Source organism: Pseudocercospora fijiensis, assembly GCF_000340215.1.
Source record: "Pseudocercospora fijiensis CIRAD86 unplaced genomic scaffold MYCFIscaffold_4, whole genome shotgun sequence".
NCBI classification, from domain to species: Eukaryota; Fungi; Ascomycota; class Dothideomycetes; order Mycosphaerellales; family Mycosphaerellaceae; genus Pseudocercospora; species Pseudocercospora fijiensis.
In genome coordinates this window covers 2519520-2546048 of record NW_006921535.1, presented here as the reverse complement: position 1 = coordinate 2546048, position 26529 = coordinate 2519520, and the positions used below count along the sequence as shown (strand labels likewise).

Sequence of the window (26529 nt, the reverse complement as noted above, 5' to 3'; positions counted from 1 at the left end):
GGGAGTACGTTATTCTATCGGATCCGTAATTATAGACGAGGATTCTCTATAGGCAGGGAGGCTAGTTCTTTTAGGTTTAGTCCGACGTAATAGAGGAACTATAGTAGCGGCGCGAAGTAGGTATCGTACCGCGTCGGGGTATACTATTTTAGATCTAGGAGGAGGTTATTAATTTTAATGCGGCCTTATACGACGATACGGAAGAGGTAATAGACGCGTTAGATAGCTACTAGTTCGGTCGGAAGGCGACGGAACAAGTCTTTCGTACCGCGAGGATCGATATACTTAAATTCGTCGACTTCGGTTAGAGAGTAGAGTACGGCTAGTTCTTATAGAATAAGGGCAACGAGCTTATAAGTAGCAAAGACGCGGTAGACCGTAGAGTCTAGGTATAACGCTAAAGGCGGTAAGGGAAAAATAGTTTCTATTTATATAGCGTAGAAGTAGTCGAGGTGCTTAGAAAACTAGAAGAGATACGGATTACTTAGACCTAGAAAACTAGGCGGGCGTACTTTGTCTCTTATTGCCGCCCTAAGCTAACTTTCGTATATTTGCTTTTTTCTAATATTCCCTACCTTAGCTATTTATACCTTGTCTCTTAGTCTTACTATAGCTAGACATATCGTAATTAAATAGATATGCCCTACGTAAAATATGCAGCGTTATAGTATTTTTTGTAATATATCGCAAAATGTAGATTACGAATAGGCCTATCGGGTCGGTTAGCGAAACTTTACCTATATTAATTAGCTATAGTAGAAATGTCTAGTAACTATAGAGTTACAAATATTAGGCGATATTAGCTACTATAATTCCGTAAGCCGTAGAGGAGCTATATTAAAGAGCCTAATATCGGCTGCTACGGTCGTATATATCGAATATCCTAATATCCCTTAGATTACTTTCTATCTAATTATAGCATCTAAACTCCGAACTCCTATACGTAAGCGTACTTTGCTAACGCCTCCGACGATAGTCGTAAGGCAGAGCAAGCGTTCGAAGCGCAATACGCGGTCCTCTACCTCCCCTTCTCTATCGTTACTTACGTATATATAGTATAGCGAAAGGTAGGAAGTTAAAGCATTTAGCGGTCCCGTTAGCTATAACTAGACGCCTCTCTATCGTACTTACGCGCCCGAAATAGCTCCTACGCTCGATTAGGCGCTACGGGAGCAGAATATACTATCTACTATAGCGGCGGTCTAGGTCGTATAGCCGTCTACCGCGTCGTATACGTTAGCGTCGCCTATAGTAGATAGCGCTCCTTTCGAAGATAATACTATAGGCGATAACGGTTTGACTCTTTTAACATCAACCCTCGGCGCTACTCTAATATATAACGAACCCGGCGTAACCGCCGAGATCGCGGCGCGGCTAGATAGGAGTAATAAGGTCTACGCCGATACGTTAGACGAGGAATAGGGAGATTTCGACATATTCGATCCTAACGACTTGCTAGGATTCTATCTAGTAGACAATCTCCCTTTTCCTTTAGTAGAGTCGATACGCAGTACTATCGAAATTAACCGCGTCCCTATCGGCTAAGAGACGTACGTAGACGCGGATACCGCGAGAGATATAGACGCCGCGCGAGAAGGAGTACCTAGTAAGTCTTTCGAAGTATACTAGTTATAGCTAGGTCTCGCGTTTACTATCTCTCTACCCCTAGAAAATCTAGCTAAGTATAGGGAACTAGTAGACGCTACGTAGGAAGCTACCGCGACGCTAGCTAGGTATATCTACGGCTCGAACTATACGTAGGAGGAGAGGAGAGCTAGGAAGCGAGTAGTCGGTAGGCGGCTATAGCTAGAGCCGACGAGGAACTTGCCTAAAGCCTACGTACGCCGGCTAAAGTCGCTTAAAGTCTATTCTATTAGGGAGATAATTTATATTTATTCGAAGTATAACGCTAATTATTTTATTAACGAGCGTATATACCTAAGTAGTAAAGCAGCCCCGAAATTTAATTCGTGCTACTTAAATAGTAGTATTACGCCTTTCGATAGCCCGATCCCTCCTAATAAAATAGAGCAGTTACTAATAGGGATAGACGTTACCGCCTGCGAATTCTAGAAGAATATACGTAGGTATAACGGTGCGATAGCTTTTACGTCGTTTATAGCAGACACTAGCTCCTGCGTCGGTTCTAGCGTTTAGCCGGTAATAGTGTATAGCGAAGCGTACTATTTAGATAGCAATTTTTTCGGTAAAAACAGCGTCCCGCGCTATATATAGCTATACTTCTACGACTAAGATTATGCCGCAGAAACTTGCTATAAGCAGTACCCTAAGCTACGGATAGACACGCTTAGAAAACTTATCTAGGTAATTCGGAGGGAGAATGCGTTCTACTAGCAGTTTAAGTCGGTATACGAATTTTTTAAGCAAAGCGATAAGGCGTACGAGGTTAAATTTCGAGCGGCGATAATAGATATCGTATATAACGGGAAAACGCAGACGCGCGCGTTCTACCGTCCTACGTCGACGGAGGTAGCCGCGCTATACTCGGACGGGGATATAGCGAGTATCGAGTAGGCAGCTAGCTTCGAGTTAGCCCGGCGGTTAATATATAAAAGGTTAGAGGGTAAGGCGCGTAATTTTACTATCGCGTCTTAGGGCGAGGATAGTAGTATAGGTAGGTTATAGTACGTAAATCGGTTCTATTCTACCTACTTCCCGCTCTACTATGTTTTACTCTAGGCGAAAGGTACGCCCGGTTACTTCTAGGAGTTAGGGCGCGGAGTTAGACGTAGTAAAAGCATAACACTACGTAATTACTAGAAGTTTATACTATATACGCGTCTAGCGGTATTCCCGACTATTTTCTATAGGCGGCGGCTCTTCTAGTAGCTAGCGGTCGACGCTTAGGCTACTATCGACCTAAATACAATCCTATAGTATCGCAAGAACTAAGCGACTATTTGCGCCGCTTTATATAATTAGGTATAAGACTTCTTCCTAACGCAAAACGCTAGCGATATTAGTCGGCGGATAGCGGGTAAGGTTATAGATAGGCTTAATAAGAGGCGCGAGCCTATAGGCGGGCGGCGTACGAATCCTAAGTCCGGGTAACTAGCGGAGGGCCTAGAAAGTCTTAGGTTCCCTTAGGTAATCCTACTATCGTCGTTTATAGATAGAGATCGGTAGATATATAATTAGTATAAAGATTCGATAGCGCTAGTAGAGCACTTCGGGGTACTAATATACTTTATTACTATAATAGCGAATCTAGACTAGCTAGAGGTATAGAGTTGTCTATTTACGAACTAGAGGGCATCCGATCGACCGGATATTATAGCGCGTATTTTCGCCCGTAAGGCAGCGTAGCTCCTTAATAATCTATCCGAAGGCAATATAATAGGGAAGTATATCGCGCGCTACTAGAGGGTAGAGTACTAGAAGCGCGGGTTGCCCTATATATATATACTAATTTAGATAGATAAGGATGTCGTAGGCGAGCCGGCCGCCTATATCGATAATTTTATTCTCGCTAAACTACTAAGCGAGGACATCGACCTAGATAGTTCGCTTAGGAAGTTAGTTAAAAAGTGTATAACCTATAGGCCCTACTATAGGCGGGAGTGCGACTAGGGACAAGGAGCTATATAGTATAAGAAGGGATTCTTATATAGCTTTAGCGACTATACTATCCTACCCCTAGATAGCTTCGCTAAGTACCGGCGTCGCGATAATAAGAAGTGCTTTAAGAAATATATAGAGAAGAAGTCGTATATATTCGACAACCGATAGATCGTTCCCTATAATCTATACCTACTAAAGCGCTTTAAGTGCTATATTAACGTCGAATAGGTACGCTTAGTAGCGATCGTAAAGTATATCTACAAGTATATCTTTAAAGCGGTCGAGCGCGTATTAATACATATTAAGCATCTAGACGACGAAACAGAGGCGCACCTTAATATACGCTATATTAGTCCTAGTTAAGCAGTATACCGGATCTTCTCTTATAAGGAAGCGAATACGTTTCCCGCCGTCGTACGACTTAATATACATTTGCCTAGCGAGGATCTAATATATTTCGATATAGACGAAGAACTAGACGAGATATATAATAGGGCGCGACGTCTACGGCGCTCGAAGTTAACGGCCTTCTTCGATTTATACTCTAATCCTAAATTCTATAAGTAGACGACGGATCTGCTATACGTCGCTATCCCGCGATCGTTTATATAGGATCTAAAGGCATACGCTTAGAAGCCGAGGAAGAAATAGCAGTCGATTAGCTACCTACTTACGCTATCGCGAGCGTAGGGTAAACTACTATATTTACTAAAGCTCTTATAGGTAACGCGCGGCCCGCGATCGTACGAGCATCTTCGTACCTATAATAGTGTCGTATACGAGACTTTCTAGTAAGCGGCCGAGGCGTTAGGTAAGATATAACCCGAAGACTACTAGGATATCGCGTTTAAGGAAGCCGCATATACTAAGACGGCGTCGATGCTCTATTAGATGTTTATAGTCCTTATTACGCAGAACTAGCTAAGTAGTAATAAGTAGTTAAGGTTTTAGGAGCGTTATTAGGATAAGTTTTATAGCGACGTTTACTTAACGCTCTATCGCTAGGGAGAGTTCGTAGCGGACGAGGATCGCTAGGAGAAAATCCGTAGCTTCGGGCTCTAAACGATTATCGACTAGCTAAGGCGCGCTAGAGTAAACCTATAGAAACTTACCTTACCGATACTAGACGAATATTAGGAAGCGAAGTTTAGGGTTAATATAGCGAAGCGGCGCGAGTTAGACTACAACCGATTAGACTAGTTCGACCTATATACGTCTATATTAGAGGCTTTAAACCCTAGTTAGCGAAGGGCGTTCGTCGAGATTCGGGCTAGTATCGAGTAGAAGGCAGAGTAGTCGTTATTCCTTCGCTTCTTAAATAGGTTTAGTAGTACTAGGAAGACGTTTATATATAAAACCTTAGCTACGGCGTTTCGCGCGAAAGGGAAGATTATGCTTTATATAGCTTCTACTAGGATTGTAGCCCTACTACTACTAGGCGGTACGACGGCGTACTATCGCTTTAAGATCCCTATCGATAGTACCGAAAATTTATAGTCGATACTAAAGAAAGGCACCTTCGAAGTAGATATAATTAAAGACGCTATATTAATTATCTAGGACGAGGCGCTATCGTAGCGGCGCTTCGACTTTATAGTCGTCTACTACCTCCTATACGATCTTAGAGGGATACTTAGGGAGAAAACGCTACTATAGTTTAGTAGTGTCCTAGTTATGTTTAGTAGAGATTTCGCGTAGTATTTGCTCTTCGATATAACTTCTAAGGGCGACAAGGTCGCGGCGGTAGCGGCGGCTACGTAGCTATATATTACCGCTACGCCGTTCTAGACAGACGTTAGGGTACTATAGTTAACAAAAAACATACGACTATAAGCGGAGTCCGAAGCGTCGGTAGCGATAAAGTACTCGCGATAGCTCCTTCGCCTAGCGTATAATCTACTATACGCTAATTGCCCGATACGCCTACCTCCGTACTTAAAGAAGGTTCTAAACATTAACTAGCTAGTAAAGGCCGTCTACCCTTAGGAATTAATAAAGGCTTCGTATATCGATCGAACTACGCTACGTAGGCGCGTACTTCTTATCGTACGTAACGACGTAGCGGATTAGATTAACGACTTCTATAACGGTATATTTAGAAGCGAAGAGGCGCGTAAGTATTACTCTAAAGACTACGTCGATTAGGCGGCGTCTAAAGCACTCGAATAGTTAGGAGTCGAGGAGAGTATATCTACTATAATATCTCTACTCCGGCTACCTAGTCTACTACCGGCCCTCTTACGCTTAAAAGTCGGAACGCTAGTAACTATTATAAGAAACCTAATCCTATATAAGGGTATCTATAACGGAACGCGTATAGTAGTAACGTCGCTCTACGACTATAATATCGCGGTATATAAGCTTAACGACGAGTATAACGACGCCGAGTACCTTATTCTATATATTAAATTAATCGAGAGTAGAAGGTATCCGTAGGCGATCTCTAGGCGCTAATTTCCGTTAAAGGTATGCTACGCGATAACAATTAATAAAGCGTAGGGTTAAACCCTCGACAATGTCGGTATAGACCTTCGGGCGTTACTATTCTCGTATAGACAGCTATACGTAGCGATGTCGCGCGTAATAGATATTCGAAACCTGTTTATACTAGTAGATAAGGAGCAGTACCGTTCGATAGACCCGTAGTATAAAGGCAGTCGTTACGTAGCGGCGCAAGAGTATAGACCTATTAGGAAGAATAATAAGGGCAAAGACGTATATAGCGACGACTACTAGTTTAGCATTCCGGATCTAGTACTAACTAATCGTCTCTTCTACGAGACGTATAACGTCCGTTAGCCTAGTATTAGCATCGCGGTTCCGGCGGAGTTAGCCGTAATCGTAAATCGCATTCTAGACGAAGAGCGAATTTTTACCGGCCTCGGTTTGTAAGAGAGCGGTATTAATCCGCTACTCGAAGTTATATAGTACGGGTAGGGATATATCGGCGAAGATATAGACAGCGTAGATAGTAGCGATACGTCTAAGGATATAAGTTAAAGACTGTTACTATAAAATATATAGGTAGTCTTAGAAAATAGAATAGTTAATCGTATATAATTATATAGGGAGGAGATTACTTACTTACTCGCGGTATAAATTACCTTTTACTACCGACGTTAGATTTCTACCTTCGCTCCTCCTTCTTCTCCGTACTCTACGTACTATGTCTAAATCCTACTCCGCGGCGTCGCTACTATCTTTAATCGACGGCGTAGACTATCCCGGAAATCCTAGGATTCTACCTAGCTTACGATTTACGCTAATCGAGGGTTACGATTACTTAAAAGCGTTCGCCTAAGCTGTTTTAAACGCGTACGAAAGTAGCGAGATCCGAGGTTTATAAGACGTATATAGCGCGTACGCTCGGCGAGTACTCGCGAGAGAAGGGCGAGATATAATATTTCGGACTAAATATATCGCGTCGCTTAGGGGAAACACTTAGAACAGCGCCGACATTCGAGTATAGAGGGGCGCTTTTATCTATATTCTTAGGACAGACGCGGACTAGTATACTATCGGCGGCTATATATAGCAGACGGATTGCAACTACTATATATATAGCGGGCATTTCGTAGGCTATAGATATAGCTATACTATTACGAAGAACGGGAACTATATAAATTGCGTAGCGTTATATAAACCGAAGCGGTGCTCGTACTACTAGGCGCAATCTAGAGAAAGTAAGCCTACGGCAGACTATTCTAACTTATAGTTGCTATACTAATATATATAGGATCTCCGATACGTAGGAAACGGTAGAGATCGGATAGCGAGGAGCGTAAGGGGATAGTAGGGCGGTAGTAAGGAAATAATTCTATTATTCTTAACCCGAAATGTCCTATTCCTATCGAGAATAAGCTCCCTACGCTCGGTCTATTCGTACAAGATATTATTCCCGCGTCTTAAGATAGCTATAATTCTAAAGAAATCTTTAGATCTATTCGAAAACGGCTTATCGACCTTTACGACTATATCCTCGATATAGAAATCTATTAGGTATGCTAGTATACGGGACTACTACTCGAAGAGGCGCGTAATAGGAGGCGTAAGACTATAGCGACGGCACTATTAAGGATCTTAGCGGTCGAGAATTTCGACGTATAGGACGACTAAGATCGAAAGGTCGTATAAGCACTATTTAAAGATCTTAACCGTATGCTCTATAAGCGGAATACTAATAGCGTATACCGAACTATTAGCGCTAATAAAGCGTTAAACGGTCGGTAGAGATCCTACGAAGAACTATAGAGCTATAATAGAGGAGTGCAACAAGCGCGTAGGTAGGAATAAATTTCTCTATTTAGGAGGAGGGCGATATACGACTCTAGAGCGCGATTTCGAAAGGCTTAGATAGCGTCGCAAACAAGGTAAGTCGTAGTATAGAATATCTCTAAAAAGGGATTGCGAAAACAACGATAGGCTTATAAAGTAGTAGTAGGGAGGCGAAGAGATTCTTACGAAAGTAGTAGAGTAAGTACGTAGGAAGAGAGAGATAGCAAAGTTAAAAAGACTTGAATTTTTATATATATTTCTTAGGCTAGCTCGACGCTATCTACTCTATTTTAGCTCTCTAGTCGCTACCTTAGATACTTAGTAGGTAGCGATAATAGCTACTTCTAGTATATATATCGCGGATTAGCGATAAGGTCGGCGTTAATAAAGGAGTAGTAGAGGACGCGTTACTAATAGTCCTCGATCTACGCGAGGTTAAGATATAGTATATTATAGGTACGTAGCTATTCGGCAATAATAAGCTACCGACGAGTCTATTAGTTAGCTAGACCGTAGCCGAGAGTGTAAATACTAGTGCCTAAGAGACTAGTCGAGTATAGAGGCAACTAACGGAGAGAGTCGGTAAAGAAGTCGTAGAAGATAATACCCGTAAAGTCGTATCGAATAGTAGGGTTCTAGTAGCTAGGCTAGTAGGTAACGAGGTTCGGGATGTTTTAGTATAGAGTACGGACGTTGTTATATATAATATCGACTTTGTTTGTATTACGCAATTTATATAGTCGAGCCGTAACGTAGAAGTTAACTAGGACTAGTAATAGTTAGCGGACTTTGTTTCTAAAGCGTCGAGCGCTACTAGATATACCTACCCTAGTTCTATAAGCCGGGAACCTATACGAAGGCAATAAACTTAGCGATACGGATAAAACGTAGAAGGCTATATAGGTACTAGACGCTATTAATAACGTCGATAATAGGACCGTTCGCGCTAGAGAAAGTTATATCGTCGGAGCCTAGGATAATAGGAGATAGGACGTAAAGAGAGCCCGAGCCCTAGCGAGAGCCGCTAGGAGTTCTAAGGTCGATTATAGCGCTACGCGAAGGGGAGATAACCGATATATTAACTATAAGAGGTTAGCGCTAAATGTGCGTTATAGGCGTTATCGCTTACTGTTAATTAGTAACACGTTCTACTATAGCGTTACTCGTAGGAGTATTAATTAAGGAGGGTATATAGAGGTAGAGGTAGTACTACGTAGCGTTATTAAAGGCGTAGACGTAGTAGAAGGTTTAATAGTTATTAGCCGATATTAGTCGAATTTTAAGCGATTAGAGCTTAGCGCGCGTAGCGTAACCGGCCTAGCCCGCCGTAACAGGAAATTCGCACCCGCGTAACTTATACGAAGTGAGGGCCGGCACGCCCGGATTTGATAGTAATGGCCGCGGCGCCTAGAAGTTATAATAATGTAAGGCCCGCCGTCCGCGTCTGCGACGCGGACCAGGGACTAGTGTTTTGTATGGTAGAAGCAATGGGAGCCATCGGCGTTCGCCGTGGCCCGCATCAAGCTTCAACCTCACTGCCGACGTCACTTTCTGTTATGAACATCAACATCGAGTGCAATCGCCTCTCTTCGACGAGCCTATCATTTCACGCACAAAGGCTTCATCACAACAGCGAGCGAGCTAGTTCACCGCTGCCTATAAAAGCTGCCATCTTCCGACAAAAATGGACAAAAGTCTACCAGCATCCATTCGAATACCAGATATCTAAACTCATGCTCATACCTGCCTTCCCTACTCTCTTGTGCGATACTGTCTTGATCGTAGCCTTGAGCACTCGAGCGATGCACTCATGTTCCTCCTCATGCGGAGGTGGACCATTCTTAATGTATCATGGCCGAGGTGAGATTAGTAGTGCCTGCCTACCCGTCTGCCGCCGCCCTCCAATTTCTCCAGCATGATCTTCATCGCCTCCGGAGCAATGTCCCTCGCAGCAGGTCTCTTCAGCGGACTGACTTCAGTCAGCATCTCAACCATGGCATGCAACCGCTCTCCGTATCTCGAGCCGATCGGATCTCGAGAGTACAGCACGTTGCGGTCTGGAGCAGGCGGATAACGATCGATGCACATGCGGCACAGCACATGGATTGTAGCCCCAAGCTGCCACATATCGGTCTTGGTTCCGTACGACTTTGGCTTTCGCACATCGCCCTCGGGAGGATACCAGACCGGAGTGCCACATGGCTGCGCAATCGCTCCCTCACGACCGCCCTCGATGTCTGAGAGCGAGACGCAGCAACCAAAGTCTGCCAGGATCACTTTGCTCTGCCCGCCGAGACCGCCGCTGCTGTGAAGAAAGATGTTGCAGGGCTTGAGATCCAGATGACACATTGTGTCCCAGTCCTTTGGCTTTACAGCGTGCTTGCCTGGCTGAATATTGATAGTGCCGTCGTGGAGGAACGCCAAGCCAGAAGCGACACCCTGGATCACATTCCAGACTGCAGTCTCTGAAAAATCTCCACCGGCCTTTGCAACGGATCTCATGCGGTCCTCCAAGGATCCCTGGTCGCAATAGTCCAAGATGAGCGATCCAAGTTGCCGCTGGTCAGAGATCTTGTACTCCACCATGGTGTTCAGATTGCCGCCGCACCCATACTCCTTGACAATGAGTTCGAGTGCGAGAATTTCCGCCAGTGCTCTCTTGCGATGATGGCCGTCAACTCGAATCCGCTTCTCGATGTAGACCTTTCCATCTCGCTTGCTCTTGACCAGGTGGATCGCTGTAGACATTCCTCCGTGCGTGAGCGTCTTGATTTTGGTGTACCCAGGAGTGATGACGTCCCTATCTTTCAATGCCGTCTGGATTCGATCTTCGTGGCCGTGCGACGGTGGTCGATTTGGTGAGAGTCCTCCTCGCAACTTTGGAGAGCGTGACGGATCGAAAGCGCGACCACGACGAGGCGACTTGTGGTTTCTAGGTAGAAGTACATTTGGCGGATCGCTCGGCCCGAACTCGAAGACGTCTGGACGTCCACCGAAAGACGGCCGCCGACGATGTGCAGAAGGTGCCCGCGAGCGACCACGCGATATAGATGGCATTCCCGAGCGACCAAGCTGTATTGATGGTGTTCGCGAGCGACCACAAGATATTGATGGTGCACGCGAGCGACCACGCGGTAATGATGGTATTCGCGGGCGACCACGCGGTATTGATGGCGTTCGAGACCGACCGCGCGGCAGAGATGGCGACCTCGGAGTCATGCGCGACGGATCGAAGTTCTGGCCTGGCCGACCTCGAGGCGCCATAGGCATATCCATCGGTGGCATTCCTCCATGCATAGGTGGTCTCCTCAGTCCACCTGGAACAGCACCAAAACTTGGAGGAGGGCCTGGTATTCTCATTCCTCTGCCAAATGGACCTGGTGCTGTGCCTGGACTCGCAGCTTGCATGCCCATATCAAATGCCGGTCGCATGCCCTGGGCCGCAAATGATGCTCGTCGACGCTGTCGAGGCGGGAGGAAAGCGCCGCTCATTGGTGGTGGCGATCCGTTGGGCATCATCATCGGATTGAACGGAGCTTGAAAAGATGCAGAGCGTGGCAGAGCGCAAGGCGGAAATCGAGGCTGTGGTGGAGGGCCATAAGGCGGCATGCCAAACTGTCCAGGAAACATGCTGAGGGAGTGCCGATACTGACAAGTGAGTTTGAAGAAACGGGAGATGTCGCAAGTTGGTGTTTTGAAGCGTAGAACGTAGAGGTTCAGTCGCCGAGTCCTTGAGTAACACAACTGCAGTCAGTTCTGGTCGAGTGCCGGAGGCAGGGCTAGATTCGAGGTGGCAGGGTTGGAAGATCCGATGGCGTTGTGTAGTCTTATGACCGCCGAGGCTGGATTCGCGGAGCCTTCCTGTGTTTAGAAAGGAAAGAAGAAGGATCAGAAGATGTGCTTATAAGGTAGAAAGCGATGCACAAGTGATTCGCTGTTGCCTAGGCGACCGAAAAGTGAATGGGTGAAGTGTCTGCTTCACTCTGTTCAACCACAGTCCGTGCGTCTCGAGTCGCTCTGCATGTGTATACTTCCTCATCTTTGCATATGCCAGAGGCAGGGATTGGTCGAATGGTTGAAGTACTGCTTTCATTCTGGGAAATTCACTGGTTGTTTGCCGCTGTCTTAGGCTTCCCGAAGGGTAGTCTTGGTCCGGGCCATGTCAAAGGTGTGTCCCCAAGCAGCTAGAGTTCTCAGGGTGGTGATTTCATAGTCCAGTAGCTGCATGAAAAGCCACCTTGAACAGCTTGTGACTGTTTATAGACTGCAAGGAGTGCTGCAACCCTCCCTACACCTTTGGATCATTGGAATTTTAACGAGCGAAGGGCTTGTAGCGATCTGGAGCCACGATCACAACATCCTTTTCTTCGTCAAACTTTGCCGACGCAAACTTCTCGCTCATCATTTCGAGTCGCTTGTACAGAGTGATAGGATCAGGTCTGTCGGAGGGGTAGGCTCTGAGGCAATCATTAATCAGCTGGCAAAGGAGTGGATCACGTCCATCGATAGCTCCAATTTTGAATGGAACGACTGTTTGAAGATTAACAGGAGATGGAAGCCACTCCTCGGTCTCCTCGTCAGTGCTCAGATTAACCAGGCAAAGCATGATACGACCAATCGACCATATGTCGGACATTGGTCCGATCGGATAAGGCGAACCACCTGTGTATACTTCTGGCGCCATATATCCATGAGATCCGCAACCTGTGTGCTTAGTCTCAGGATTATCCGCAAATACAGCGAGGCCTAGATCTCCGACCTTGGCCTCCGGAAAATCTGAATCGTCCCTTGGAGTGGCGAGGAATATGTTGGCAGGCTTGAGGTCGCGATGGCAAATTGCTCTATGGTCATGATCGACAGGTCCATTCCCAGGAAGAAAGCCTTGCGCCATTAAGCATGCAGCCGCAGCTAGGTCTTTGAATATGCGCCACAGCAGGCGATCCGGATATCGGCTTTTCAAGTCAGTACAACGCTAGTCAGGTAGAAACTAAGGAAGGCACTCACACTTTGTAGATGGTATTTTCTCCAATCACCGATTGGTCGACGATTTGAGAGAAGCCAAAGTACTCCTTAACGCTTTGCTCCAGGTCTCCGTGCTGACAATACTCCATGTAGAGCCGATACATCCTGTACCGCTCATACAAGCCGTATGCTCGGCAATTTACGATGTTGTTGGCCTTTGGTACATTACTGAGTGTCTTCTGCAGTGTGTACTCCATCGGGACACGATCAGCTGCAGGGCCATGCCAGTATTTTGGCCTATCCCAATTGCCTTGAAGGTAGCTTTCTTTCGTCACTACTCTTTCAACAATACTACCATTTGTGTCATATCGTAACCAGATGCTCGCACAGCCCCAGCCACCTTTTCCGAGTATGTCCTTGTTTATCCAATAGCCTTGCTCAGGGAGAGCAGCACGGTTGCTCCCGAATGACAGCCTGCCAGCTCGGTCTGAGATGGCTGCACTCTTCGTGTCCTCCGTCGGAGATTGCCCATCTGGACCATAAGGAGCAAATCCGGCAGCAACATTGCTGCGTAAGCGATTGTGTTTTGCTCGTGTTCTCGGATCATTGTCCCAACCAATCCACTGATGGTCAACGCTGCCCACGAGCACATCGGTGATTTCGTTGTTGAGCGCGTCACAATATTCACCGATTGTAGCCACAGTGGGCATTTCATGAGGAAAAATGAGAGGGTAATTGGCCTGAGCAAGCTCCCGGATGCGATGCACAAGGTCGTCGAATCGAATTTGCGTCCTCAGTGGCAGATGCAGTGCTGCGATCTGGCTCACACGGCCCGACCATTGAGCGTTCCAGATGTCGTTTGAAGTAACCTCTCGTAATACCCGATGGTCCCAGGTAGATCGAAATTGATTTACTATCTCAGTCCATTTTTGTTCAAGATAAGCAGCGCCATCATTTCCACACCTGTTGCGAGCATCTTCGATGTGGGGATACCATTTTGCAGCCCTGTAGTTTCTAAGCGTGTCCTGCTCAAATAGCGTTTCTGCCAGGGCAACACGTTGCCGTAAATCATCGTAGAGGTGGTCGGGGGTCATATAGTACTCCCAAACCGGTGTTTGAGGGATATATGGGTAGGGCAGGTTCACCAGCTGAGTTGAATGTTGGAAAAGCTGTTGAAAACTAGCCATCTGTGCCGTCGAGACATTCATTCGTTCCAGTCGAGAAAAGTATGATTTCCAGCGATCCAGAAATCGATCGAAATCAGGCGTGTTAGAGGCAGCCATAGTATAGATATTACACCTGGATAGATACTACGCCTGGACAAGTTCGTGCTCCAATGTCGTGAAAGTGCAGTTCGTGGTGCGAGTATCTGCACAAGTGGTCAATCAAACAATGAATTTTCTCTTTGTGTTTGAGAGACTCCTTTTCCGGCGGTTGAGTTATGAAGCTGCCAAGACACGTCGATGCGGCATGCCGAAGACAAAGAGGCACAAAGATGATTGTATCGTGGGATCGTGATTTCATTCATTTTCGCACTTCTTGGTATCCACACGCTCACATTGGACTTCATCCATCCAATCTAAAGGCCATCTGGTCCAATGCTAAGATCTGCATGGCGACGTCGGATGTCGAGCGACACTTGCACATGCGGCATTGTCCGTCGCCAATGGCCGCCCGGGATGCGAGGTTCGACTCCCGCGATGTCTTTTGAGCTTGTTTCAATACCGAGACGTGCACTTGCACAACGTCCGCTCACTGGACATCCCAGATTCTCATCGCGTTTGGAAGTTGATGAATCTGCTGAAGCTTGAGCGTCATGCTGCGTGAGCTGGGTATCTGTACCTTACATGTGTCTTTTCATACAATCATTGGCATCCCATCATGCTCTTCTACTACCGTCTCTGAGCCACACCAGGTGTCCAAGAATTTGGTTGCCACTCCTCGCCTGGGTTGCCCTTCGGCTGCAGATGTTCCCAAGGATTCGGCTTCGGCCCTCTCTTCTCCTTGCTCTTGCCCTTGAGCCTGCCCTCATCTATCTCTTTCGTGTCTTGTCCTTCGCTCACGGCTTCTACCTTCTCTAGCTCGCCAACTAGGTTCGTTACGCCCTGTTTGTGCTCCGGTTCTGTCTGTGACGCATAGCCTCCCGGATCTTGCACTCCCATCGCAGGTTGGGGTTGTTGTACGTTCGGCTTGTCGAGATATGAAGGTATGCTCTTCCATCGCTCATCTGCTTCTGCCGCAAGTTGTTTCATCATGGCTTGTCTAGAAACATCGTACTGCTGTTCCTGAATTGTGGGCGGCTTGTCTCGAGTATGCCGCAGCCATTGATGCCATTGTGCTGAGGTAATGTCTCAGCTTAGTCTGGGTTATTCTGAGGAATTCATTGCGACGTACGACTTATCTTGACATCGGCATAATGTGTAGCGCGACTATATCTGACAATCCGCCGCCATCGGTTCGCGTTCAAAGCATCTTTGAACTCCCAGAATGTGTTTCCACTTAGATCGAATCCTATCAGGAATGTCTTTCTCCAAGGCAATCGAAGCTGCTTCCATTTGAACCAAGCTCTTCTGATTGCACCTGGCGCAGACATGGCAGAAGAGATAGCGAAAAGTGATGATGTTTGTGAAAGTGGTCATGTCGTTCGGTAGACTTTCTGGAAACCAAAGCTTGGTCGGACCCAGATCCGTGCTGACTGCTCATCATTTGAATGGTCGCCCTCGTCGGTGAAACTAATTTCCCGTGACGACCAGGGTCTGAGCTTCCATTCCATGTGGCAGGTGCCCCACGGTCTTCTGATGAGGTCAGAAGCAGACGCGAGACGTTTCGTTTCTTGGAAGGACGCCAACCTCTCTCCCTCCACCGACCCCCCGACCTGTTCTATACCACCTCGACCTCCAAAGCACCTTCTACGCACCCTCACCTCAAACACCGCAACCATGGCCGACGAAGAGATGGAACCCAGCCTCAAACCCATCGTCGACCAGAAGACCCTAAAATGGATCTTCGTCGGCGGCAAGGGAGGCGTAGGAAAAACCACAACATCCTGTTCTCTAGCCGTACAAATGGCCAAAGCCCGAAAGAGGGTGCTCCTAATCTCCACCGACCCAGCCCATAACCTCTCGGACGCCTTCGGCGTGAAATTCGGAAAAGATGCAAAACCCGTGCCAGGCGTGGAGGGACTCGCAGCAATGGAGATTGATCCAAACGGCAGTATTACAGATTTGATCGCTGCGGGAGGAGACGATGCTCAAGAGGCTATGGCTGGACTAGGAGGTGTGGGGAACATGTTCCAGGATATGGCGTTTTCGATCCCAGGTGTCGACGAGGCCATGTCGTTTGCGGAAGTGTTGAAGCAGGTGAAAGGAATGGAGTATGAGCTGATAATTTTCGATACGGCGCCGACGGGACATACATTGCGATTCTTGCAATTTCCTACGGTTTTGGAGAAAGCTTTGGAGAAGCTCAGTCAATTGAGTCAGCAGTTTGGTCCTATGATCAATAATTTGATTGGTGCACGAGGCGGACTACCGAATGGTCAGAGTTTTGATGATGCGTTGAAGAAGATGAACGAGTTGCAAGAAACAATTGGAGAAGTGAATAAGCAGTTCAAGAACCCGGATCTCACAACTTTTGTGCCGGTGCTGATTCCGGAGTTCTTGTCGCTGTATGAGACTGAGCGCATGATTCAGGAGTTGGGGAGTTATGAGATTGATACGCATGCTATGGTGGTGAACCAGCTGCTGTTCCCCAAGAAGGATAATCCTTGCGAGCAGTGCAATTCGAGACGGAAGATGCAGAAGAAGTATCTGGAGCAGATTGATGATTTGTATGGGGAGGACTTCCATGTGGTCAAGATGCCATTACTGGTGGACGAGGTGAGAGGCGTCGAGAGCATATCGAAGTGAGTCAACTTGCACCCATCAAGGTTATGAGACTAGGCTGATACTGACGATTGTGATAGGTTCAGTGAGATGCTGATCAAGCCATATCAGCCTCCGCAATAGGTCTGAGGTAGCGGTGGCATGGAGGGCGTATTGCGGCGTTGCTATACCCAACAGAGGCTAAGAACGAGTAGGTATCCTAGAACACTTCCCATTCCTGATTCTTTCGGGTGAGGGTCAACGCTTCCCACTCCTGATTCTTTCGGGTGAGAGTTCAAGACATCCAACAATCCGCATTCCCAGCATTAATCCCGTGCATCATCAAATAATCCCATCTGCCATGGTCGACTCGGAGGTGCCGGTGGCGGCTCGTATTCCTCTTCACTGTCGTCAGCTTCGACGTACTCTCCATCGCCTTCCTTCAAATCACTCTCTAGCGCCGCAAGAGGGTCATCATCATTCTCTTCATCACCTCCATTCGCCAGCGGCGGGTCATCATCAATCGGACCACCTCTCAGAATGAACCTCTCGGCATTCTTCTCACTCCAGGTCCTCACGGGGTTGAGATCGTCCCTCCTTATATAACGACAATCGTCACCCCAATGCTCGCTCGACCCGCAAGAATAACACGCTCTAATCATCTCCCACTCGCGAATTTGCTTCTCTCGAGGTATCGGAGCAGCGATCGTTGGAAAACACCACAATCTCGAACATGCCTCCTCCACGTGTCCAGCTTCTCCACAGACATCGCATGCATCACTCTGACCTTGATAAGACCTATTCTTGCAATTCTTAGCATCGTGACCTCGCTGTCGACATAATGCACATTTCCGATGCGTAGGACATGCGCTCGGGACATGCGCGTCGTAGGCTCCGCAATGTTCGCATTTTCGTGATGGGCAAGTCGCGCGTATGTGTCCGCGCTCACCACAGCATAGGCAGTAGACGAGCGCATCTGGTGGCGATGTTAAATTGAAATATCGTTTCTGCAAGTCGCGATCTTCTTTTGATAAGGTGTAGAGTCGGACCATATCATCTGCCTCGGCAGCCATCTTCGAGATTCCGTGGCTGAGTGTTGACGAACCGGATTCAGAGTCCGAATCTTCGTCTGATGAAGATGTGTCCATGGATGAACTGGATGCGCCGCCGGCGTGTGAGGACGAGATTTCGCCATCCTCACCTTCGCTACTGTCGCTGATTGTGATGGCGGCATTTGGTGAGTGGCGAATGCGCTTATTCGGCTCATCGTCTTCACTTTCTTCAGATTCTGATGAACTTGATATTTCTCCAGACTCCTTGCCAGAGGCTTTGCTAGAACGTCGACTCGTGGGATAACTGGGTGTCTTGAGTTCGCCATGTACATTTCTTTTGCGGCCTACAGTGTTCGTTCGCGATTCATTCTCCGTGTCTGACATTTTTGGTCGTTTGCGCAAATGTGTTGTTACATGGTCTTTGGAAGTCCGCTGCCGAGAGGAGATTCTGGGCGATGAAGTTTGCGAGAAAGAGTACAAGACAAAAGTCGTGGCAGGAAAATGGGGTGCTTCAGCAAGAGAGTTGAGAGAAATGGCGAGACAGCACACGTTAAACTAGCGGTCCTCGTCGTTTGGTCCTCGAAGGGTAATATATCCAGTACTACCGAGGCGGCCAGCTAACGAGAGAGCTATTATTAAAGACATACTAATCTTAAAGACGATTATAGAACCTTAGTTAAATAGTTGTTAGTGCCGTTAAGACTGTCGATTATTAAAGATCTCGTAGAATAGAAAATTCTTTCTTACTATAGAAGTCTCTAAGTCTAACACTACGGATCAAATCCGGGCTTATAACTATTGCGTATAGCGTAGTAGATTACTTACGTAATACTACCTTACCGGCGGTTTAATTAGCTTCGCTAATTGCCTATATTCTATCTATTCTATAGTCGAAAATATAGTATAAAAATCCTTTATCTACTAAGAAGTTATATAATAGTTATATAACTAAGCTAACGCGTTATAGTTAGTAACCTCTCTATTACTAGGCTTTATAGAGTGTCTATTCTAGCCGCTTATATGCTTTAAGTAAGCGCTATACAGACAGCATTTAGGCTTAAAGGTACGCTAGCGCGCCTTATAATCCTCTTCCTTAAAATATAACTTAAACTTAAGGCTTATTTACGTAGTAATCCGGCGGTAGTATTTAATATAGAAGCTATTACTATAGCTTATTAACCCCTTATCCTTTAGCTTCTTTGCCCTCTTTAGGAAGTATTCTTTATATTTAGCCTTCTATCTTATAATATCTAGAAACTCGGAGCCTTTAGTAGCTAGCTTCGCCTTCTTCTTTACTAGAGTCTTTTTAATAGTATTCTTACGCTTCGTAGGAGTCGTTATTATAGCCTTCTTTAGCGCTATAGTGGATAGATACTAATAATAAAGAGATACAGTAGCTATAGTAGCTACAAGACTTCGAAGTACGCGATTTTACTATTACGCGATACGATCGCGACTAATTACTGCCTAAGCGACTAAAAGTATACGGCCTTTAAAATCTACCGACTTGTCTACCTTAAAAAGCGATTATTAGAAAAAAGGAGCATCGGTAGAAGATTACAGAGTATCGGCAACGCACCGATCTACTAACCTAGAAGTAGACGCACTCTAAGGAACGGATTGCTTGAATGCGGCCTGGAAGCTCGACTGGTACTATTATTCTTGGCCACGGCCACGTCGCTCTGTGCTACTACACATACATGTAGGCGTTCATCACGCTCGGTCTCTCGGGAATGCAGTCATCCAGTGTCGACGTAGTGGCGTTTGGCATGTACGACAAGCATGTTGCTTGCTGTTATGCTCGAATAGTCGCAGTGGGTTGGACCCTTTTTGATTCCCAGCATGACGCATACGCAGGAAGAGATGTTTGGAAGACGGTTATCGTGGCGGCCCGTAGTATCACGTTGTATGCTGTATGCTGAGGGCAAGCACAAGTGGAAGTGCGTATATAGGATAGGGATCAAGATCAAGCCAGCGTTGTAGAATAGTTGGGATCATGCAGACAGCCGTATGGGCCCAGGCACAGTAGACTACAGATCGGCTGTAGCACCAACTATAGCGGTCGGTGCATAATTGCTGCTGCACCATGGCGTCGTTTGGGTCGGTTTGGTAGGTCTGGCCTGGCAGCCTGACCATCACCACAGCTGACATTTGAATGGCTCGATGTTGGCCGCGAGGCGAGCGAGCTTCACTGCTCCCGCCACCACCTGACTTGCTTCTTCCGACTCTTCTCCTCCACCGCTGTCCTCTGAGCCTCCTACTCCCACTGCCCGCACCGCGCACGCCCCCCATCTGCCACCGCCCAGACCTCATCGCCGCGCGGATAGCACCGTTGTCAACGCACCTTATTTCCGACGACGCGTGCATCCCGTGGCCGCTAAGAAGAAGGACCCTGGCAAGCGACGTTATTCTACATCGAGACAAAGACACTGCCCGTCACAAACACGAGCACGACCAAGCAGCACCCTCTGCTCTGCTCTGTTCTTCTCTCCTCACAACACACACCACATACCACCACGTCGGAGCAACAATCACGCACGACCGGCACGCTGGCGCCGAACTTCCTATTCTTACCGCACCGCTCTCGATCCTCCTCCGAAAACACCGCCAAGCTGTCTTCCACAATACTGCAGCGCGGCGGCATCACCTTCGCCGAGGGTGTGAACACATCACCGCCGCTCTGTGTGCAGTCGGCCGAACGCAAGATGAGCTCCAACAACGTCAAGAACAAGGACAACCCGAGGCGGCGGAGAAGTAGTAGTTTGATGTATCAGGAGCCCCCGGAGAGCCTCGAGCAGCAGAGCGACCAGGCCATCTTGCCCAATCTCAACGCCCAGTGGGTGAATGCTAAAGGTGAGTCTTCACTGCCGGGAGAGCAGTTGTTGAGGCATCGCATGTGAAAGATGGGACTACTACACATGGGCACGTGAGCTAATACTCTGTCCATCTCAGGCGCATGGATGATTCACTTCGTCTTGATTCTGCTTCTCAAGATTGTCTACGACATTATCCCTTCGATAACACAGGAAACGTCATGGACACTTGTCAACACCACCTACATGGCCGGCTCATACCTCATGTTCCACTACGTGCGAGGTATCCCTTTCGAGTTCAATGCCGGAGCCTACGATAACCTCAACATGTGGGAGCAGATCGACAACGAAGACCAATACACACCGGCCAAGAAGTTTTTGCTGGCAGTTCCCATCTGCTTGTTCCTCGTCAGCACGCATTACACACATTACGATTTGGCCTATTTCATGATCAACTTCCTCGCGACATTAGCGGTAGTAATACCAAAGCTACCAGCGGTATGTCGTGAAATCTCGCGCTCTCGTGGATACCAGCTGACGTGTTCCTTGCAGTTTCACCGCATGCGATTTGCTTACTTCAATCAAGAGCCGGAACCGGTGGGAGACAGATAGTACTGAGCGGGCGGAGGGTCTCCGAATCACGGCGTTTATAAGGATTAGGGATGAAAAAGGATCATACTACCAGACGGTTTACAAATCACACCATTGTACTGATACGTCACTCCTTTGACGAAGACGCCTCGATGTGGCCAGATTGGTGCATGGTAGGATGTATTATTGAGAATTGAAGCCTGGATGGCGAAGAATCAGCACATTCCAACAAGCTACTCGATCCATCACAAGTGGCTGATAAGCTCTATGAAGGTGTCGCAAGTTGAAGGACAAGGTGCTGACATGCTGACTGCATAGGTGACAGCACAGCCTCGAGTATGCATCTGAATGTCGCCCTGGCTAAGCTCACATGCTACTTCTTCATCATCTCGGCAAGTCTCGCCTTCAGCTCCTCGTAGATTTGTGGCGCCTTTCCACCAACCACATTTTGTGCGTAGTCCTCGAACGTTCTAGGCTCAAAATCCGAGCAAAGCCCCTTAATGCTCATATAGCCTAGGTACTTCGCATAATCTGGCCGACTATCACCAGGAATCCCCCAAGACACCAAATACTGCGCCGGAATCTTCACCAGAAGGGTCTGCATATTCATCCCATCACCGCAACCCTCAATCGTCTTTTTCAATTCAGCGTCTGAGTCAATCTCTGCGCTTGTTTCTCCCAGTGCTCAACGAGCTGGAGCGGTGTCCTCATCTCATTGTACACGAGGACGTGTTTATTCAACGTTCTCTCACCTACAATTACTTTCGCCGCATACCGCCCCATGTCTCTCCAACCCGTTAACGCAGAAGGCACATTTCCACCGCCAGGAATCCTCTCTTCCGGATTCAATACGGCGTAGTCGCCGCGCCCCGAAAGCAATTTTCTAAACGCAAAGCTGATAACCACCAGCCTACATCTAGGATCGTAAACGGAAAGGCAAGTTTTTTTTTTGACATTATTTTTACCCCATTTCCTTATGATCGCGGATTAAGGGGATTCCCCCGGCTGGGATTACTGGAATCCAAGCACAAGGCAGGAAGAAGCGTTGGATTCCTGCGGGTTTTGCTACAGTGGCAAGCGGGACTTGGGCAGGCCGTTCTGTGGTGGCTACGACTGCTCAGATTAGGATCTCGACACCTTGCAGGGCGTTGATGAGGTGGTCTTGAGTAGATGAGAGATCGCAGGGTCGGAGCGCGATTCATTGTTCTGTGAGAGCTTGGCTTGCCGGTTTGGAGATTGAGGATGGGCGAGGCCATTGACTATGGATTGGCCAGTCTCGCCTGAGGCGCCGAGAAGGCCGACTCGCAATTGTAATAGTAGGTAGAAGAGTATCTGTTGTTAAGCGAAGTATCAATTACATTACAAGCATATGCAAGCTCTTCCAATCTATAATATCGATGTCATCTCCGCCAAACAGTTGATCTGCAACGATGCAAAATGTTTTCCTCTGCCATCCGTGCATAAGCTTTTATGCCCATGCACAACTTTGATGTCGACCCGTTCCTTCTTCCACCCTTGTCAGCTGCTATGTATCTCACTTCAACCCTTCATCACATGTTCGCAACGCTTCGTTCTCGTCTCGCATTACCTCGCAAGTCAAGCACTGTCCTCCATGCGCCAAGCATCCCCACAAACCCCCAGTCCCTCACCACCCATATTGGTGCCTTGCAAAAGGGCCCGGACTGTTTTTCGCGGGGAACGAGGGCTACCACCTTACACCTCTTCTAATAGCTATACTACTACATCTCACTAAATATACCTATTGCACGGTTGGAAATCACTGTATACTATATTAACTTGTATACTAAGTCCTCTCGTATATATCTAATACCTATTTTAGTATTGTTCGTAGCACATCTGCCTAAAAGCCGTATTTTTAGCACCTATTTGCCTAAAGCCGCACCCCCCTCCCTCGATCTATATAGTAGCCAACCTACTACTATAGCTCTACTTACTAAACAAGACGAGAACCTTATTTAATAGGCATTAGACGAGGGTTAGAAGAGTAGAGATATTATATAGTTATTACTCCGCGATAGACGTAGCTCTCGTACTACTATTTAGACTCGAATAACTAGGTAGAATAGGACTGCCACTGTGTTTCTAGTAAAGGGTAGTAGGCCGCATATAATTACGCTAGCTATACGAGACGACCTACTAGACTTCTTAATAATAAGAAGCATATACTAGTTAGAAGAGATGTAGATTATATTACTAGAAAATTACTAAGAATAGGTGTTACAATCGACTATTAGTCGTTGCTTGTTAAGCAGCGACTTTATATATAAACTGCTGTCTCGTACGGCTTTATAAAGAGACCCTATAGCAAGGGCTCTGTTTAAGGCTAAATTACAGTTATTTGCAGCCTTCTAGATTATATGCCTTAACGAGTCTTATACCTCTAATAAGACTGCACTTAGAAGGCGTAGATAGGCACTAAAAGGTATTCTAGCAAGGGATGTCTAACACCTATACTATTCGCAGCGATATACGGTCCTTCTAGTATATACGATTAATAGCTATCTTCCGGAGCTACTAATCTAGCAAGGCAGCGTTAATAGTTACGACTTTATTGAATTCGTACGCTATCGAATATTGCTACGTTGTACGCTATATCTAGGTCTATAGTTAGTTATATTGCTAGATAACTATAGCACCTATTTAAGAGCTATTCTAAAGGAGATGTGCTTAGCGAAGGGTATATACCTACTCTTCCTTCTACTATATTCGCCTAACTATAATGCTATTGAACTAAGCTTTAAACACCTTAAGCACTAGATTAAGAAGTACTAGCAAACAATACCTAAGTATGGATTACCTTACTAGCAAGCAGACTTTTAGGCATACCTAGAACTAGTATATAAACGATAGGGTAACAATATCGACCACTTGGCTTAGTTCAAGCACTATAAAGTGCTCGAGAAGCTATATAAATATAGTCCGATAATGCCGGCGGAGATGTAGAATAAGAGGCAGTAATCGTAGTATACGCTAAATTCTAGCTCGATTTGTGCGTAGAGTGCTAAGACCTTCTATACTATAGTAAATTAATGCTGTATTCTCTTCTAAAGAACTTCTAACGGTTGCTATTTATATTGTTGCTATCCGCAGTTACTATATAGTCTCCTAGTAGTATAGAAATTTCGAGGCTTGGTATATCGGACTAAATCCCGAAATGTCCGACGTTTAGCTATATCCTATATACTATTATAACAACACTATATTATTATAATTATTATTGCCGGGCATTCGACAATAGGTGCGGCGCTCTTATATAAAAAAACAACGATATAAATCGTATATATAGTTGTAGTGCTATCTATCGGAAAACAAAACTCGCATTATCGGCTAAGCTTAAAGAAGCCGAGGTACGAGTTAGAACAGCAATAGTAGGGTCAAACATTTAGCTGTTAAAGATTTAATACCTATATAGCGCTAGAAGTCAACGATATTATATCTAAATCAATCTATTTAAAGTACGCGGTCTATCTATAATATCGCCTCTTATATCTCTAAGTTATAGAATCAAAATCGGATAGGTAGTAGTAGTAATCTGTATAGCTAGGGTTAGCAAAGCTAGCTTGTTATTATATCGGCTTTATACCTCTCAATTTCGGCTACTTTAACGCATTATAGCAAAGTCTATAACTCGCTTACGAAGCGCCTACCTAATGCCGAAGGCAGGCACTACTCTCGCTAACCTATTCTTATTCTCTTAGCGTCGCAGTTGTCGTAGATTCTAGGCATTATCTATAATAGCTTTAGTAATAGCTTCCTACCTATCCTGCTATATCGGATGCTATTAGAAGAACTAGACTAAGAAGAGAGGTGTCTCGGTATAGTTACCTAATATAGTGCTAATATCCGGCGGTACTAGCGAGCTACGGAGCTATTACTATAGCGGAGGCTAGACCTGCTATTAAGGCTAGACCTGCTATTAAGGCTGCAGGGCGCTAATAAGAGCAGGGTTAGCTATTATTAACTGCAATAGTATTGGATTGAACTGCTGTTGCTACTACTACTACTATTACTATTATTAGAGCAAGGCTATTAGCAGGATAGACTCGCTGCTACCGCTATTGCTAGTCGGTTGCTGTCGCTCCGCAGTAAGGGCGCTAATAAGACTGTCAATTGTGTGCTATTGCTAAGAGGCCTTGTTCTTCGCAGAAGCGGCGGTCTTTGCTTATATATGTTCTTCGTAAGAAGCGACAATCTTGTTAGCAAGCTCTATAGGCATATAATATAGAAGAGCGCTATTAACTCGGACTATATTAGCAAATTCCTTCGCGTAAGAGCCTATTACACTATAATAGATACTACGGCGTTTGTAACAACTAATTCTACGGCCTAACTTCTTATTGTCGCACTAGTAATCGTTGCATTTAAACTGCTTAAATGCAGTCGAGAATACCTCGTCGTCTTTACGGCATTCTTCCTTAGTCTTGTCGTTAGTATTCTTTCGGCTATTCTTAACCTAAGAGGCTAGTTATAGTAGCTCTAATAGATTACTATCAATCTTAATAAACTAGTTACTATTTAGTAGAGTTGATAGTCGATTAGGCATAGCAACGCGCTTATAACTCTTAAGGACTTTAATTATATAGTAAGTGTTAGTATTAGCGCAATAGCGTAAGAACTTAGCTACCTCTTCGTAATAGTCGTCCTCGTAGATAATAGCGTAGAAAGTCTTCGAGCGCTTCGGTATAGATAGCCGTATATAGTAGATAGTAAATACACGGTCTATCTGTTAGTGTAAGCCGAGTCCTTCTACGAACACCTAGGAAGCTACTCTGTCTTCTACCTTCCGTATTAACTGCGCTATTTTATTATTATACGGCCTCGAGTAGGTATAGTCTATATCGTCGTCTTCTAGCATATTATTAATAGTTATAATGTTATGCTGTTTGCCGTCTATTCGATACTAAACGACCTATATAAGGTCTACGCTAAAGGGCTTCTTATTGTTAGCTCGTAGCTTCGGTGTTAGTATAGCTTTAGGTATACGCGAAGTCGGTCGGCGTTGCGAGCTAGCTTCTAACTGCGATTTCTTAATAACGCTATTAGATATCGATATAGGCTTAGCAGGAGGTTTATTAGTGTAAGAAGGGTTATGTTAGCAGGTAGATAGGGTAGTAGTAAATTAGTATAGTATTCGATAAGGATCTAGGAGGAGAGGGAGGAAGGTAGGAGAGTTAGCCTAACGCCAAGCGCCAAGCTCTGCCTAAGGCATCAAGACCCTAGCTTCACTCGGCCTAGTTACATGCCAATCACGTGTAGCCTCTTTGGCCCTAACATACGCTTCCCTTCTAAAGGCCGCGCCCTCGTAGCCGGTCTTATTCCAATCTCTATCGCTACTAACTTAGTAGGTCTAATAAGCTGCTTAATCCGCGC

General features: G+C 46.1%; 7 protein-coding genes across 7 annotated transcripts; 3 read left to right on the top strand and 4 right to left on the bottom strand.

Annotated features, from left to right (window-relative positions):
* Positions 1–9546: 9546 nt before the first annotated feature.
* On the bottom strand, positions 9547–10403 carry MYCFIDRAFT_211240 (uncharacterized protein). Its single transcript, XM_007928216.1, has one exon. It carries the CDS (start codon positions 10357–10359, stop codon positions 9724–9726), a length of 636 nt encoding a protein of 211 aa, XP_007926407.1. The 5' UTR covers positions 10360–10403; the 3' UTR covers positions 9547–9723.
* A 1766-nt stretch (positions 10404–12169) lies between these two features.
* MYCFIDRAFT_80643 (uncharacterized protein) lies at positions 12170–13891 on the bottom strand (the record flags this gene model as incomplete). Its single annotated transcript, XM_007927819.1, has 3 exons — positions 12170–12314; positions 12862–13732; positions 13783–13891. The coding sequence occupies 3 exons, from the start codon at positions 13889–13891 to the stop codon at positions 12170–12172; spliced, it is 1125 nt and encodes a 374-aa protein (XP_007926010.1).
* An 820-nt stretch (positions 13892–14711) lies between these two features.
* MYCFIDRAFT_36596 (uncharacterized protein) lies at positions 14712–15412 on the bottom strand (the record flags this gene model as incomplete). Its single annotated transcript, XM_007927574.1, has 2 exons — positions 14712–15157; positions 15214–15412. The coding sequence occupies 2 exons, from the start codon at positions 15410–15412 to the stop codon at positions 14712–14714; spliced, it is 645 nt and encodes a 214-aa protein (XP_007925765.1).
* Positions 15413–15716: 304 nt separating this feature from the next.
* On the top strand, positions 15717–18122 carry MYCFIDRAFT_51538 (uncharacterized protein). Its single transcript, XM_007927667.1, has 2 exons — positions 15717–16723; positions 16784–18122. Exons 1-2 carry the CDS (start codon positions 15759–15761, stop codon positions 16824–16826), a joined length of 1008 nt encoding a protein of 335 aa, XP_007925858.1. The 5' UTR covers positions 15717–15758; the 3' UTR covers positions 16827–18122.
* Positions 18123–19362: 1240 nt separating this feature from the next.
* MYCFIDRAFT_174558 (uncharacterized protein) lies at positions 19363–19866 on the top strand (the record flags this gene model as incomplete). The annotated part of the gene is made up of 6 exons (XM_007928215.1): positions 19363–19410; positions 19441–19548; positions 19576–19617; positions 19658–19674; positions 19706–19759; positions 19794–19866. The coding sequence occupies 6 exons, from the start codon at positions 19363–19365 to the stop codon at positions 19864–19866; spliced, it is 342 nt and encodes a 113-aa protein (XP_007926406.1).
* A 573-nt stretch (positions 19867–20439) lies between these two features.
* On the top strand, positions 20440–21159 carry MYCFIDRAFT_36129 (uncharacterized protein; the record flags this gene model as incomplete). Its single annotated transcript, XM_007927543.1, has 3 exons — positions 20440–20587; positions 20687–21045; positions 21100–21159. 3 exons carry the CDS (start codon positions 20440–20442, stop codon positions 21157–21159), a joined length of 567 nt encoding a protein of 188 aa, XP_007925734.1.
* A 352-nt stretch (positions 21160–21511) lies between these two features.
* Positions 21512–22794, bottom strand: MYCFIDRAFT_174556 (uncharacterized protein; the record flags this gene model as incomplete). The annotated part of the gene is made up of 9 exons (XM_007928214.1): positions 21512–21799; positions 21829–22048; positions 22104–22245; positions 22274–22397; positions 22502–22524; positions 22554–22622; positions 22652–22671; positions 22704–22716; positions 22743–22794. The coding sequence occupies 9 exons, from the start codon at positions 22792–22794 to the stop codon at positions 21512–21514; spliced, it is 951 nt and encodes a 316-aa protein (XP_007926405.1).
* Between the last annotated feature and the right edge of the window lie 3735 nt (positions 22795–26529).